Source organism: Limulus polyphemus, unplaced genomic scaffold (genome assembly GCF_000517525.1).
Source record: "Limulus polyphemus unplaced genomic scaffold, Limulus_polyphemus-2.1.2 Scaffold3017, whole genome shotgun sequence".
Classification (NCBI taxonomy): domain Eukaryota; kingdom Metazoa; phylum Arthropoda; class Merostomata; order Xiphosura; family Limulidae; genus Limulus; species Limulus polyphemus.
In genome coordinates, this window is record NW_013668627.1 from 128,050 (window position 1) to 145,671 (window position 17,622).

Here is a 17,622-nt window from a genome sequence, read left to right on the forward strand (position 1 = left end):
TGATATCATTTATAACAATATGAGTAACTAAGTGTTTGATATCATTTATAACAATATGAGTAACTAAGTGTTTGATATCATTTATAACAATATGAGTAACTAAGTGTTTGATATCATTTATAACACTACGACCAAATAGATGTGGTAAACACAACTTTACAACAAGGCATTGTCTAGTTCTTCATAGAAGTACATTAAAATACCGGAAATAAACAATACTGATTCGATAAATGTGAAATCAACAAAGACAACAACAATGTGTATAGACAACAAAGAGATATTAACAACTGATTCAGTAAGTGAAGCTTCTGGAATACATGAACTTTTTAGACTAACAACAAAAAATCAGAGAGTCTTAATTAACTGGCCAATAAAAGTCCATATTTTATATACTATATTCCATATATTTAGGTTGAAGAAAGGCCCGGGTTACCACCTGGACCTCTTTGTGGTGGGTATATTAAACGGGTTTCTTTCCTTGTTCGGGCTTCCGTGGATGCATGGCGTTTTACCACACTCACCACTTCATGTTCGAAGTTTAGCAGACGTCGAGGAACGTGTTGAACAAGGACACATCTACGAGATGTATGTTATAATTCTTTAATGACTTCAAATACACATTCAGACTAATTTATAACACTAAAAACCTAAGGATGACAGTAGGGAAAATATTTTATATATATATTGCGAACTGCGGTGTCTGTCCGAGCGTTCGTCTGTCTCCCATTTGAAAAGCTGCGCACGCAACATTCAACATTCATGAACTCTCTCCATCACATAACTTATATAACAGCAGTAAGCAATAGTTGAGAAATTATACCATAGATCTTAACTGGCTTATTCATGAACTCTGTCTATCACAGAACTTATATAACAGCAGTAAGCAATAGTTGAGAAATTGTACCATAGATCTTAACTGGCTTATTCATGAACTCTCTCCATCACAGAACTTATATAACAGCAGTAAGCAATAGTTGAGAAATTATACCATAGATCTTAACTGGCTTATTCATGAACTCTCTCCATCACAGAACTTATATAACAGTAGTAAGCAATAGTTGAGAAACTGTAACATAGATCTTAACTGGCTTATTCATGAACTCTCTCCATCACAGAACTTATATAATAGCAGTATGCAATAGTTAATAAATTGTACCATAGATCTTAACTGGCTTATTCATGAATTCTCTCCATCACAGCACTTATATAATAGTAGTAAACAACAGTTGAATAAGTGGATTATTAATCTTATGGTAACCTTACCTGGCCTAAATGTGCACTCTTGACTAAGACAGCTACTTGAACTCATTCCAAAATATACTAAAACCATCAGATTATGTCAGATGCATAAAGATAACATGTTAAAACTTTCAATCATTATCACCGATATGTTTTTCTTAAATAAAACGTCACTATCTTGTATCACTTTTCTCTTAAACTATTTGTTACAATGGTATATTTTTACAGTATGTAAATACTGTGATTATGATGTGTTTTATCTTTGTTTTTTTTAAATGCCAAACAGTTATAATGTGAAAAAAATAATGCAAAACACTTCTTACCATTTAAGTCTTATATGTTTATCTCCTTGCTCATAGTACTGTAACAGAAAAATGCATATTCACCAATTATACTAACTATTGAGAGTTTCATATTAGTTTATGCTGTACAATAATGTGAGATTGTCCACTGCTTCACATACACAAAATATGATTATGTTTAGTTTATTAAAACCATTTCATAACTAGAAGAAGTGATAATGAAAGAAATATTTTTTACTTTTTCAACTAATTAAATAAATATAAATAAAATATATCTGTATCCCAGTGTTACAAGAAAGAATAGTTCTTTTCTTCAATGTCTCTGTCCCCTGAAAAAGAAAACCATTGTTTCTCATTATGTTGATATAAAGTTATTTTTTCTACCTGTAACTATTTGAGTAGTGTAAAAAATATACATAAAAAAGTTCCTTATGTTTAGGCTTTAAGAACAATGCCATAACAAATGATACTAGTTCTAAAATGCTTTTTTTTTTGGTACTTACAGAATTGTCAAAGTCAGAGAAACACGGCTGACTGGTATTGCATCTCACATCCTGATTGGTTTGTCAATGTTCTTACTACCATACCCACTAGGTTACATTCCAACTGCTGTTCTGAATGGACTTTTCCTCTACATGGCTGTAACTTCACTGAATGGCAACCAGATGTTTGAAAGAATTACTCTGCTCTTCACAGAGCAGGTTTATATAGAATATCATTGTTTCTTGTGTTTTATATTACTCACTGCTGCATTTCTTCTGAATACCCTCTATTGTTGCCAAATCTCCTATTATTGTTTTTACATGATATTTTTATAAGCTTCTCTTTATTTATGCTACTTTACAATCTCATAGTTTTATTTCTTTATGGTTTTTTCATTATTCTTACCATATTTTTCTTCACTGGCATCTTGCCATATTTCTCTTTTATCATTCCTATCTCCTCATCCATAATTCATTTATCCCATTTTTCCACACTATGATATTATTTCTTCTTTTTAATTTGATTAAACAAAACTTAAACTTTTCTTTTATCTCAACATATAATGTTTCATATAACCTGAGGTGAATAGGTTCGATTATAATGTTATCATCTTCAGAAAACATTTGTTATATTGTTCTGTACAGAATTAAAATCAAAGAGAATAGTATGTGTAATCAGTATTCTTTATAAAGCACTACATTGTAACTATGTTATTGACAGGTAAAATGGTGTGCTTGAATAATAAAAGTATCCATCTCTGGAGAACATGTTCATCACTATCTCCCCACATGTATTGGTACTCATTACTGACACCAGGGGGGTCAATGATTTCCTGAAAAGTAAAGGGTGGATCTACATTTTTACTTTTCTAAAGGGTAGACAAGAGGACGCCTTGAAGGAACAAATGGTCCCTCATTAGTGGCATGTTATGTTAACAAGTTTATAAATATGGCTGTAGTCACATCCAAATGTATATAAATGTGTCCATTTTCCTTTCCACAGGTTTATCAATGTTCCTTGCCATGGGTATATCAAAATATCTGTTTGCTCTTTATGGAGATTGATCAATACATTTGTTTCACATGACCTGTTTTATTAAAACATCTTTAATTCTCTTTTTACAAAGACATTTTGTTTTCTTTTTCTTTAGTGTATGCTTTTTTTTTTGTATTTGAATTTCAAACTGACTGAAAGAAAACACAACAAAGATTCTTGAAAATGTGTATTTTTTTGCTGAACTAGCAATATATTGTTATAGATTAAAATCAGTTTCAAATTCCATTATTACAGACTGCCTACCCACCCAATCATTACATCAGACGCTGCCCACAACGAAAGATTCATGTATTTACCTTATGCCAAGTTATTCAACTGGCCGCTATGTGTTTCTTTGGTTTCTCGCCATGGCCCTATGTAAAGATGGTCTTCCCTATCATCATACTTCTACTTTTACCTATTAGGTAAGGAAGGATATATAATTTTTTTTTTACTTCCTGTAAAAAAAAACAACAGATTTTTGGAAATCTATTTTTCTAAATCCACTCTTAACCCTATTATAGTACATTTGTATTAAGTTCCATCAGTACCTAATGAATGTCAATACATTTTGGAAAATGACCACAAAGTAGGTTATTGTTGTTTATTTAAAATCACAATTACAATTTGATTTGTAAATACAAAAAAAGAAGAAGTTAATTTATAATTTTTCATAATGACTAATTTATTTTGTTTTCACTACAGACATAAGGTGATACCATATGCTATCCAGGAAAAGTTTCTGGAAGCTCTGGATGGTGAGCATCAGTAACTCCAAGACAGAACTGCAATAATTCATGAAAGAAACACTCCAGGTGGGTGGGGTGCAATAAACTGATGCACTGTGTTCAGCACTCATTCCATGAACCTTTCCTGCTCAAATATGAAAGAAAAAAATGCGTCCTAGAGATTGTACATAGATGTTTGTACAGACAAACAAAGAAAAATTAACCAAACACATCGAAAGACCCCCCCAGGTTGTTGTGTTTATTTCATTTTTATCCATTCATCAGTATCAGCCTATCAACGTTACTTGGAAAAAAAAAATGTTGGGGTGTATAGAAACTATGTTAATGTGTATGTACTATATGCATAAGGAATATACCTGCAGAGGTGACTACTACATATATAAAAGTATGGTTGAGGTTTTACAGTAAATTGCATCTCCATATACATAGGTGGTGCCTTCTCTCTTTAAGATAAAGTTGTATGGTTTGATAAAATAGAATGACTGACTGAAACTGATCACTACTAATAACAACCATACCATATGCATATGGACGTACATATTAGCATGTTAAAGCATGTTTATTTTACATAGGCCTCACTGTCCCCAAAATATTAATAGTTAGTTGTTATGTAACAAGGAAGATTCAAAAAATTGCAATCAGCTCTAAATCTGGTCACTAGAGGGCCATTCTTATTGTGAGGATCTGTCTCTATGTCTTTTCTGGTATCAATGTTCTAAAGCTGCTGAGTTCTATTATTAATAGCATTAGTTGTAGTTAATGTTTATTTCATAGGCCTTGTTGTAACTTGTTCTTGTTATAATAGTTGAAAGATGAGATTAATGTCAATTGTTTGATAGTTCTATTTGTCTGAATCTTGATAGTTATAGTCAATTTACTGTTAGTAAGTGCTGAAAATAATAGTTTAAGCCAAAGATTGAACCTATGCAAGGTATCTTTGTTAATTCAAAATTTGTCATTTTAGCTTTGAGTTTAAATAGAAGAACTGTAAGCTTACTAACCATACAGAAAATCTTGCAAGTAACTGTTCTTATTTTAAAACAACAACCAAAACAGGTTGTTCAGGTACTCATTGAAATAGTAAAATTATTAGTACTTAAGCTAGTCATCTAAATAAGCTCCAAGAAACAGGTGTAAAGTTTCTTGTAAAAAAAAAACTAGTCTCCTCCATGCACTAGACATAGTGGTGGAGAAACTCTTGTCATATCCACATTGTGAACTCATCCATTTTATGGAATGGTTGTCCATTCAACCAAATGGTTTTACATTACATAATAGCTTTAAACTTCACAATCTGTAATGTATAAACAATCCTGTTATATTTATATTCTTTTGAGGTTATTCTTTGTTGTTTCTATCAGTGAGAATCAGGTATACTCCAACTGGATCTTTACAACTTAAGGAACAACTTTCAAAAAATAGGAAAATAAACATCATTTTTTCAGGTCCTGCAGGCATTCCAAAACTAAACAAAAAACATGTAAATCGCAAATTCTAAGCAAAGAAAAATCAAGCAACAGGCTCTTTATATATACATAGCCTTCACTGTATCAAAATAAACCTTTCAAATTTATTTTAACCTCTTTTATATTTATGAAGGTGTTTAGTTCTGAATTGTTGAAGCTTTGATTTCATAGCAGTACAATTGTACCATTTGAACTAGAAGACTGACACTGTGTAACTAGATGGTAGTTGTGATCTAAGTAAATATATACTGTGATTTAGGCATAACCTATATACCAATATTTGCTGAGTACGTAGTTTGAGCTTTAAGTATGTATTTTATATTATTTGTAGATATAAAGATATGTGTAAAGCCTAAAAGTTGAATTCAAGCCATAATTGTTTTTGTTATGACTGTTATCAGCTAGTTAAGAGATTTATGTAATATGGTGTTATGAAAGAAAATTTTACATCTTCAGAAATGAATAAAAAATGAAGTCAGAGAAAGAATACTATTATATATATATATATGGATGGGGGAGTGTTTTTTTATCTGTTATATTATCATTATATAGGTAACTTTAAATTCAATGCTTACAGGAGGAATAGATTTATTAAGTATGTTCTATATCTATATACATATATATGTATATATGTTACTGTAGATGAGTGACTGTTATACATTATGTCTGACATAAAGCGATTCTTCAAAAAAAAAAGAAACGCTATTATATGACCCATATAAATTATGTACATGACAAAAAATGCTTACGGGTGTTATTTTAAAGTAGTACAAAATAATACTTAGCAGTTGTTATTAAGTAGGAACAAACCAGTCCCATTTATTAGATGGGCCATTAAGTATGGTTTGAATAATAATATTGTGATTCGACTACATTCCATTGTATAATGTACAATATTGGGGTGAGTCACACAGAATCATTGTAAACAAGGGAAATAAAAATGCTATTGAAATTCCTTCTGAAAGTCTATAATCTGGAACAACACAATAAGTCTGAATCAGTTTTTATACACAACGGTGAGCAGAAGCACATTGGAATCTCTAGGTGGCTGCAAGTTGTAAACCACAGCTATAAAAACCATACGTTACTTATATTATTCCAATAAAGTTTATTTAAAACTATCATCACCTTTTTTTAACATAATCTGATTATGAATAAAAATTACTTTGCTACTTCAATCCCATAACAGTTAGTTAGTATTTTATCATGGTTGGTGTATTTAAAACGTTAATAAGGTTTGATTCAGGATACCAGCTCAGAAAACAAAATTTTATATAACAATGTATTTTTAATAAAACTTACGGGCATTATCTATCACTAAGAGGTGGGATCTAATGGAAAAACAAGATTTGAAAGTCTCTCCAGGAATTTGAAATAAGCATATTTGACATCAAAGTCCATGTCATACCAGAAGTTTACTAAAAATAAAAGAATATATTAACTTTAGTTATTGAATGGTGTAGCAGCATTTATCATCAGGCAAATTACTGTGTAAAATATATATACATTAAAAAATTATAATATGAATACATCTGCTCCAAACAAGTAAAAAAATATCTTTTATTAAATGTTATTAAATAAGCTACTTACAATACCTTGATTCATAGTTATGTAACTTTACAACAATTTACAAATCAATGAAATTCACATTGAAGAAAGACTATTTTTATAGGAAAAATTACATCACCAATTTATTTATTTTTTAATTCTCAGATTAACTTCATGTGATAATTCTGTTTGTTTTGTTTAAGCATGAAGCTGCACAATGGGCTTTCTGCTCTGTGCCCATAACATGAATTAAAGCCTAAATTTTAGCATTATAAGCTCTCAAGCTTACCATTGAGCCACTCGAGGGCATGCTAATTTTGACAAAATTTTAATATTTTAAGTTGTAAGATGCAATTACAATACTACAGCTAAGAGTTACTAATCTGAACAGCATTCTTGTATATTTATTTCTTAGTGTTGTTTGATATTTAAATTACAAACAACCTCTGATACAGTAAATATTTTTCAATTTTCCAATAAACTTCAAAATTAAAAAAAAGGATTATTTGTTTAAATACACACACGCACACATATATACATGTTCAAGCAAGTGACAAGAAAAAGAAAGAAACCATTATAACAGATTAGTACTACTACAATTACCTGTAGGGTTATTACTGTGTAACTAACTGCTGAGTTCAGTAGTAGTAGAACTAACTATAGATACACAGTTGCTGAGCTGACACTTAGGTAGAAGAACTAACTGCAGCTTCATGATTGGTTGTTAATGGAGAAACTAGTGATAGTTAGATACGTGTAAAAGTCCACCGTATTTGAATATTTTCTGTGGTACTACCTAATACAACATAGATTTTTATCATAACAGCCAAATTGCAAGTGTGTATCTATCTATCACTAGTTTCTCCATTAACAACCAATCATGAGGCTGAAGTTAGTTCTTCTACCTAAGTGTCAACTCAGCAACTTTGTATCTGTAGTTAGTTCCACTACTAAATGAACTTAGTTACACAGTAATAACTCTACAGTTATTTACATAATACTGATCTGTAATAATGGTTTCATTCTTTTCCCCATTCACTTGCCTGAATGGATTTCAACTATAAACTGGCAACTCTATATTACTATATCTCACAGTGAGCCTGGGTGTTTCCCTTTATAGCACATAATCATTTGAGTTCAACAGATAACTTGTAAATACATGCTAGAGCCATATAGAAGGTAGTTAGAGCGGTGCATCTGCACAGAACACCGATCCATGGGAGTGCAAGTTTGCATCTTTGAAGGCAAGTATAAATTAGATTTTGCTAAGGAGGGACACAGAAAATATATATCGTACATAGGATGCTATGAACAATCAGTACAGCTCTGGATACATGGGGTGACAGATACCAGAATCAATATCAAACAGTGGCATTGGTATAAGATACATATCATTCCAAACTGTGAACAGTTCTACCTACCTGCTATACAACCATGTGACTGTCTTACGTGATGGAACCATAAAGAAGGCAAGTAAAGAGCATCTCCTTCTTGTACAGTGCACCGCAATTTTGTGGCTCTCTGGAACTTGGGATAGCACTGATAATCAGGCTGCTCAGGGTCAACTGGTATCCACGGGACCTGACAAGAAAAAACACAAGTTGTCTGTTGTTTTTTTTTTATGTAGCAAAAACTAAAAAAATGAAATCAAATATTCAATTCTAAAAATCTGGTTTATCTGAAAATCTTACAGACCTTTAATATCTGCAAAAAAGTCTTGGATGATGTATAATGATTTTATTGAACAGCTGGAATCTTGTCATATTTATTTAATTCATAAAAACCTTGTTTACTTTAGGGCAGATACACTGTTTGTCTTTGTACATTTACTAACCACTCTATAATTGTGCTGAGAATTTAAGGTTAAAATTTTAGTAGTTACTTACAACACCAACTGATTCATCCTTTTCGATGTGAAATTGACCACTGTCAGCAGTTTTATACACTGCAGCTTGGAAATTTTCTAGAAATGCAGAAAAAGTATATAATATAGTTTAAAATAGAGGTACAGCTTGTTAATTTTCCCCCAATATTAGAGCAAACAAATATGAGCATCATAACAAGATATCATTATTATACATATAATGGTGACAAAGTTGCTACTTCATTCCCTTCACTTTGCAGGCTATGATTTTATTTATTTTATCCTATTACATCAGACAGATATTTTTTTTCAGTTTGAATAAATTACTAAAATTTGTTGTATTCTTAAAAACACACAAAACTAAGATATTAATCACTTTCTTTTGCAGATTACACACTAGAAAAGGTTGCTCATTTTATAACCAAATATCAGTCATCCCAAAGTTAATTTACCTAATTTCCTATCAATTATCACACACTTTTATTTCTGTGATTAGAAAACAAAACAACTAAAAAGTATATTTCTTGACAATTAAAGATACTGAAAGTAAAGAAATTAAGCAAATCAAATCATCTAAAATGAAAAAATAAGTCAAAATACATTTGCTGTTAAGCTCTTTATTAATTTTAGGTCTAAACTTGCAATTATTAAATACAATTTGTTTGACTGGTGTATTAAAAAATGAAGTTTTGTGAATATGTTTGAATCATTCAGATGGCACTGTTAAGAGGATTAAATTGATGCACCAATCAAAATGCTTGGTAGGAAGTTTAAGTTGTTAGATGATGAGAAATATAACATTAATAACCTAGCCAAACAAACACAATTCAAAACACAAGTTTCTGATACCATAAGGAATCCACGGAAGATCTGTTGGTGGGATCAAAATAAAGTCTTTCTGGCCTCGAACAACACAGTATATGTTCTCATAATGGTCTTTGTGCACTAGAAAAAAAAAAATATGTATATATACAGAAATTAAAGCAGTTCAAAATAAACTGATACCAACTTATGAAGAGTTTATATATTAGTAGCAGCTTGTTAGGTAAGGCATTGCATCACACAGAACTTCTATGATCATGTATCTAATCTGAACACTTAAATGAAACATTTGTTTTTTATCATGAATTATGTTTTAGTTTTGATAACCTATGATGCTGTAATGAAATGTTAATTAATTGCTGCATGTGTAAACAGTAAGTGCATTCAAACAAAGAACACTGAGCATGCTAAAATGATCCATTGCCATCTCGACAGAAGAGCTAAGATGGAAAAGTTACAGACTGCCCAACAAGGATTAAAAAATGGGCTATGCAGAGACACTAAGTTGCAGAATGTGACATATATATTGATTTCAGATGGTTAAAAATGTAGCCATCTATATAGCATGCGTCTCACTTGCCACAAACATCACCAATTGCCACTGTTATATATGATTTTCTATTAAGTGTTTACAGAAAAGGTAATTTTAAACTAATCTCAAACTTAACTTCCTATATATAGAAGTTCTTAAGCACAATTGTGTGCAGCATACACCTAGCTGGTTATGTACAACATACTTTTGCTTAAGTACTTGAATATTTGAGAAAACATATAACAATAAAAAAATTAGGAAAGTATAGCCCTCTTCGTGTCTAACTAACTGACCAAAGGACAGGTTATTATCTCAGCATCTCCTCAAACTCTCCCTTTAGCTCAGCTATCCATTTCACCACACAATCCTCCATCTCTTAACTAGTCCAGCAGTACTTTTCTTTTTCCTATCCCTAGGTTATTAATTTCTCTTGAATCCTTCCTTCTCTGACCTCATGGTTCTATTTTCTTCCTTCATCTCAAGCACCTCTTCATTACTTATCATTTCAGTCCAGCTGATTTTTTTCTATCGACTGTCAAATGCACATCCCAAAAGTCCCTAATTGTTTATGTCTCTGCTCCAAACCAGTCTCATATAGTGTTTTCTTTAATACTCAATTCAACTTTGTGGTCAAAAGCTCCTCATTTTTGTTTTTTTTTCACTAAACAACACTTTCACCACTGCAGTCCTTGCACTGAACTCTTTTGTGCATCTGCCATCCTACCATCAGTTTGTTCAGATAATAAATTAGGGAGTTTTACAAATAATTTTTAATCAAGCATTTCTAAATTAACCTCCATCCAGATGTCTTACTTCAGACTTTAGAAATTATCATTCTTATCTTTACTGGCATAAAACAAAGTACAAATTTAATTATATGCTTTCTTACAAACAAACAAGTTACCATCTTATGGTGAAAGCAACACAATATTCGTTAAGTGTGGCTCACACAGACTTACTTGAAGTAACAGCTCTTTTGTCTCCCATCCAGAAGTTGACTGCATCAGGCTCCACACCTAAAAATTATAAACATATTGTTGGTATGTTAGAAGCAGCAACTGAATAATATAAAACCATATGAATCATCAAAGTCAAATCTATAAAACTGATGAAAAAATATGTCCTTTTTAATTCAGGTTCTTGTTCTTGGTTTGAATTTTGAGCAAAGCTACATGAGGGCTATCTGTGCTAGCCATCCCTAATATAGCAGTGAAAGCCTAGAGGGAAGGCAGCTAGTTAACACCACCAACTATTGGGCTACTCTTTTACCAATGAATAGTGGGATTGATCATCACATTATAACACTCCCATGACTGAAAGGGCGAGCATGTTTGGTGTAATGGGGATTTGACCCTGTGACCTACAGATTGCAAGTCAAGCACCCTAACCACCAGGCTAGGTTGTTGTTCTATAGACTATCATTAACCAGGGGCCTAAAGTAACTTTCAGACAACCCAAAGTAAAAAAAAAACTAATATATATATAACAGTTCAATAATATACATCATATTATTCAAAATATTATATTAACTTTCACATTTCATATTTTTTGTTTATCTGTTTCATGAAAAGTGCTTTTACCAGCTTTGTTAACAAATAAGTTTTGAAAATACTCTTTGTTTTATGTTTTTGAAAGTGCCAAGTTTTTTACAGATATACTGATTGAAGAGTATCAGCAAATTTTAACAACTGTTTTCTTATTCTTAAACTTATGAATATATGTGATTCAGAAAATTGGAACATTTGAAAAACAACTGTCAAACTGATGTTATAATTTTCCCACACTGAAAATGTATTGCCAATAGGTACTTACCTCCATTCAAATAAATAGGTATTCTCCTTCAGTGCTGCCCTATATATGCAAAACAAAATTTTATGCATGACACAAGCCTTCAATCCCCCCTCCCCTCCATTGTAATTGACTGATTACAATGCATTTCTCATGCACATCATCATGTGTCAACCCTCCACCAATAAGAGTGCGATATACTCTCATGATGCAAATGACTCCCTCTATTCAATTGTACTACACTATCACTTCGAGTTTTGGCAGAAGATGGAAGCACCTGTTTTCAGTAGGTAAGAAGGGTGAGAGGAGGTAAGTACCTATTGAAAATACATTTTCAGTATAGGAAAATTATAACTTCTGATACAGTACATTACCTCCTCTCACATAAATAGCTAGAATCCCACACTGAATAAGTGGAGGGACCCGTGCAGGAGAAAGAAAAAAAAAGCACTCCTTAAGATGAGATAGTCAGATTCTAAGAACTGATGTGGGGAATCGCACCACTTCTGAACCAGGTATACTCTTCGCCCATCGTAGAAATATGTCGCATATATAGGCAGAAAACAGAGGAGCAAATCAAACTGGGAGAGAACTATGGCCAGAAAGTGATCCAAACCATGCAATATTTATGAAACTCAATCCCAGAAATTATAAAAGTGGGTAAAATGAATAGGATGTGCCATAGGTGTAGAGTGGCTAGGATGTGACAGACCATAGATGGCAAGTCAACTACATCCAAAACCCATGCCACTGGGAACCGACATCCACGCGGAGGTAGGATGAGGATCATACTGTTGGTAAGTCAACTACAGTATCCACGTGAGGGTAGGAAAGAGGACCATTCCACCAGCAAGTCAACTACAATCCAAAATCCAGGCCACCTGGAACTGACATTTATATGGGGGTATGAAAGAGGATCATACCACCAGCAAGTCAACTACAATCCAAAACCCAGGCCACCTGGAACCAACATCCATGTGGGGGTAGGAAAGAGGATCATACCTGTGGCAAGTCAACTACAATCCAAAACTCAAAGTGATAGTTCGGTGGAATTGAACAGGGGGAGTCACATGCATCATGAGAGTATGTCACACTCTTATTGGTGGAGGGTTGACACATGATGATTTGCATGAGAGACGCATTGGAATCAGTCAATTACAATGGAGGGGAGATAGAAGGCTTGTGGTATGTGTATTTTTTTTTATTTTTTTTTGCATATATAGGGCAGCACTGAGGGAGAATAGCTGTTTATGTGAATAGAGGTAATGTACCGTATCGGAAACGTACACCTTGTCACCCAACTTGATAGTGTATTAACTGATATATGAGAAAATGTAATATATTGGGAACATTCTACACCAATAAGTTTAAATGCTTATCTCTTTTCTATTTATAAATTTTAACATGAATATAGAAGTTGGAGTAAAAGACTATACAGTTTTTTCATTTAGAAAGACAGTTTAATTTCTAATGTTTTACTCTGAAATAAATAAAACTAAAATTGGTTTCAATTGTCTTTGTAATATTTCACTTGCTACCAAGTGTAAAAAATAATTGCACCGACCATATACTAACAATTGTATAGTAACTTTGCTCCACTCTGTTTAACACAACTATTACACTGCCATACCTATGCATGTACTGACCAAATGCATTGGTTGCCCAAGGTAATTCAGTTGCGACATCAGAAACTAACTCTTCAAACTCTTCTGTGAGATTTGAGTTTTGTTTTTGTATATAGTATATGTAATTGTCTTGTCCATGCCCTTCTAATATATTAATAAATGAGTTCATTGTCATCTTTCTTTCTTCAGGCATTACAAAATATCCATCACATACAGCATCTGCATAACCAGTTGGAGTTACTGCTACTGTCACCTCTTTCTGCCCTATCTTATCTCTGAAAACAGAATCATACTTATAAACAAATATTCAGTAATCTTTCTTTGAAATAATAAAAACAATTCAGTATTTTTTGAATACCTTAACAGATCCATTTAAAAAAATTAAATAAAACCACACCCAAAAAGGTATAACTAAAAATTTCAAAGTAGTAAATTATAATAAAATCTCTAAATTCTTAACTCAGTGTTTATCCGATAAATTGGTAAGACAAAGAAAGATTAAACGAAAAATCAGAGATGCACTGAAACTTTACATGTTTTAAAACTACAGGAATATTCCTATATGAGAAGACATAAGGTAAGGATATTTAGGGTTAGTGAACATTGTAAGCTAGGGTTTATGCGACAGCAAACTATTCAGATGATGGAAAACCTTGTTTATTTGTGTTTAATACTAAATTTATTTTTTACTCAAAGAACATATACAAGAACTCCTTAGTTAGTGAAAACAAATTATAATTATTAGATAATAATTGTGCTTCCCCAGAAATATACCTTACATCAGTGTAGGCCTAGGATACAAGTGCAAGTTGCATTTATACCAGTCAACAGTTTTACTATTAATAGATGTTTTGTGCTATTTTCACAGTTACATATCTGCATCAATAAGTATGAATAAATAATAAATATAAATAACTGATGAAACTAAAACAAGTTTGACATAATTGAATATATAAAATTGACTGTTCTGATAAATAATATTTAAAAAATCCAGTTTTATATTTTTCTTTTACATTTTTCTATAAACAAATAGCCTCCTGACTATTCATCCAACTAGCTGAACAAATAGCCATGGTCTGAAGTATATTTTCAAAATGCTATGATATTCATGAACACATTAAAAACTGAACTGTCACAAAATATGAAGATTCAAATGGATACAAACTCCATAAATAAAAAAGGTGTCAAATAAAGATTCACATTTACACAGCTCAAACAATAAGTTTAAGATAAGCCTATGAAAATTATGAAGAAAAAACATTAAATTATGAACAGAAGTAAGACAAAGTAACACCTGCTCATGTGAGGCAGTAAATAGTTGTGTTACTGAAGTTAACACCACATAATAAGAACAACTGCACAGTACATAAGAAAGCAAAAACTATTCACAGTAAGCTGCCTTAACTCCCAACAATATTACCATTAAAACTAATACAAACCACAAATGGGGAAAGAAAATAATACTAACCAAATAAAGAATTTACAGGTAATGTATGCATTTAAATCTATTTACTTACTATTAAAATTTGATTTCTAACCTTTCATCTTGTCAATCAGACAATCAACAGAAAGATTATCCAAGCCCTTAATAATTTTGAAAATTTGAAACAAGTCCCTTTATGATTTTGCATTCCAGAGTACTGAACCTCTTCTGACAGCTTAAATAACTAAAACCAAATATCTTTCTAGTAGCTTCTTTCTTCAATATTTCCAACATGTTGATAATCTTCTTAGAAAAAAAAACACCAATAATAACATCAGCATTACTTGACTGCATGAAAACATAATAAACAGCTGATAAAAAACAGAAACAATCTGAACATACAAAATTTCTGTATAATAATTGTATCTGTTTAACAACACAACCAGTCACTACTACTCCTATTAGTGCATGTAGGGTTACTGATGACTATTTCACTTAGAACACCAGCTTTGAGAGAGATGCAGGCAATTTTAATTTTATGAGATCACAAAAAATTTATAGAAACTCCTACTTATATAATACTTTTCCAAATTTCACCAATTTATGTTGGAGGCATCTACATTTCTCATCACTGCATGAACAGCTCTAAAAACTTCAAGCACAGCACAAAACTAGAAATCTTGTTTCATTCACCCAATTCCAAATTTAACTGTTCAGCTATTCAATATTCATACATCTTTAATGTCTTTCCTGAACAGATATATAAAATACAAAACTAGAAACATTTTGTCTCTTACCCAATATAAAATTGAACTGTTTTCCTATTCATAATTCTTCTTTAATAGCTTCTCTAAATTTTCTTTTTTTATTGCTTAGTATCTCCTAACAACATTTTCTAAGCCTCAATGGAAAACAGACTTAAAGTACGACTATGTTTAACCTTCCCTTTCTCATGAGATCACCCCAGCAATTTATGAATTCATAATTTAGTCAGTTTGCTAAAATCAGACTTATAGGCATTGTTTAGAAGGATCCAGTTCATATTTAATACTTCCTGTAATTTCTAGGAAACCACATATTATCCCCAAAGTCCATAGTAAAGTTCCATAAACATCTTGTCATCTGATATGAATTTGAAAAAAACACAGTTTTCATGGGATTTAGTTACTATAAACAAGACCATTCATCAAGCATTACTGATCTGCCAATATTCATTACATGTACTAATTTTACTTATTTTCACAACACAATTCTTCAAAATGCATGAATGTAAACAGAGCCTGATTATCTTGCCTTCTCAACTTACATATTCATGTGACTCAGCTACATATCAACAAAACAGGAACTTAATACAAGATGAAATGTATCATGAACGTTATAAATGGTAAAATGAAATTTATAGTAAAATATTACCATCACACACACACATACAGTCAAAATATGAATGTGTGTTATGTGGAAATCGTTCAATAAAAAATACTGTTAACAGTATTAAAAGTTTATATTAAAAGACTGGAAATCAGAATACAAATATTATTAAATTTACATACCTCAGGTATTGGTTAGTCCATTTTTTAAGAGCAGGCCAGTGTGTTACTGCTTGACGAAATATGACAGGGACATTTGGCATTACCCATTTCTTTAGAAACTCTAATGGTGTTGGTGAACTTTCAACAGATGCCACTTCACTACTTACGCTTAGTTCTGTAAAATTACAATAACAACCATCAGAATTATGAAAAATAGAAACAATGTTTTATTTTCAAACATCTGAATTCTTACTAATTAGTGTAAGAATCACATCCATTGTTTCGTCTCACATTTACAATGAACATAAACTAATGTTTCCATATACACTCTATAAAAATTATAATTAAGAATAGTCTATATGCAAACAGGATGATTCCTGCACGATGTATGACTGGGCGAAATTTTTGCCACACCCATCAATTTAATGAAAAAGAGAGAAAGAATTCGGGGTAGCTCGAAATTCGGGCTGTGGATTTGCTCAACTCTATCAATATAATCAGTTTCCTTCACTCAGTGGCAAGAAGATCTAAACACAATGCCTGAATTTTCAGTTAGCTTTACCTTTGGTTGGGATCGCTGTTATTAATATTAGATCTAGAGTGTTAATAATAATAATGTAAAATTGTAATACTAATATTTTATTGAACTACTCTTTACACTATGCTTTGAAATTAGATTTAGAAAAACAAATAAATGCTTCAGTTATTATTATTCCACGCAAAAACATTGATAATTCATCATATACCTAGAAAATCTTTAGATAGTTTTTCAAAACTTTCAAGTACATCTTTAGACGCAATATTTTTATTCATTTTATTAAATACACATAAGTTACATTAGATTTATGTTTCTCACTTTGCTTTCAGTGTCTACTTGTCCCGTTGCGGAAAAACGTATCGCCACCTGTAGTCGCTTGGAATTATTTACATTATAAGTAAATAATTAAAATTATTGACTCTAATAATAATGAGAATAATGAGTAAGTTTCAGATACTTAATTCATAAATTTCGGAATACTCAATGTAATAATTACATCCATTATCTCATATTACATTTAACGGACATAGATGTTTCCATAATATGATGCAAAGTCTATAGTGTATTGTTGCGTCTCTGGAAGTTTGTTAATTTCCCATATAATTTCTTTCGGATGAAACTTCAGTGAGACAAGTCCTTTCTTAAATAAAACTAGTTTATTCTTTCTCAATACAACTTT

General features: G+C 31.6%; 2 protein-coding genes across 2 annotated transcripts in view; one reads left to right on the forward strand and one right to left on the reverse strand.

Annotated features, from left to right (window-relative positions):
- Positions 1-6,229, forward strand: part of LOC106468467 (sodium bicarbonate transporter-like protein 11) — a 103,594-nt gene extending 97,365 nt beyond the window's left edge. Inside the window, exons 13-16 of the mRNA XM_022396800.1 lie at positions 412-585; positions 2,047-2,242; positions 3,315-3,484; positions 3,765-6,229. Of these exons, the coding sequence (XP_022252508.1) occupies positions 412-585; positions 2,047-2,242; positions 3,315-3,484; positions 3,765-3,831 (607 nt within the window). The 3' untranslated portion in view covers positions 3,832-6,229. The remainder of the gene's footprint in view (positions 1-411; positions 586-2,046; positions 2,243-3,314; positions 3,485-3,764) is intronic.
- Positions 3,686-17,286, reverse strand: LOC106468468 (jmjC domain-containing protein 7-like). The gene is made up of 9 exons (XM_013928896.2): positions 17,152-17,286; positions 16,427-16,580; positions 13,475-13,728; positions 11,000-11,056; positions 9,536-9,631; positions 8,709-8,785; positions 8,244-8,403; positions 6,577-6,692; positions 3,686-3,932 (listed from the first exon to the last, which is right to left on the reverse strand). Exons 1-8 carry the CDS (start codon positions 17,216-17,218, stop codon positions 6,592-6,594), a joined length of 966 nt encoding a protein of 321 aa, XP_013784350.1. The 5' UTR covers positions 17,219-17,286; the 3' UTR covers positions 3,686-3,932; positions 6,577-6,591.
- Positions 17,287-17,622: the final 336 nt, after the last annotated feature.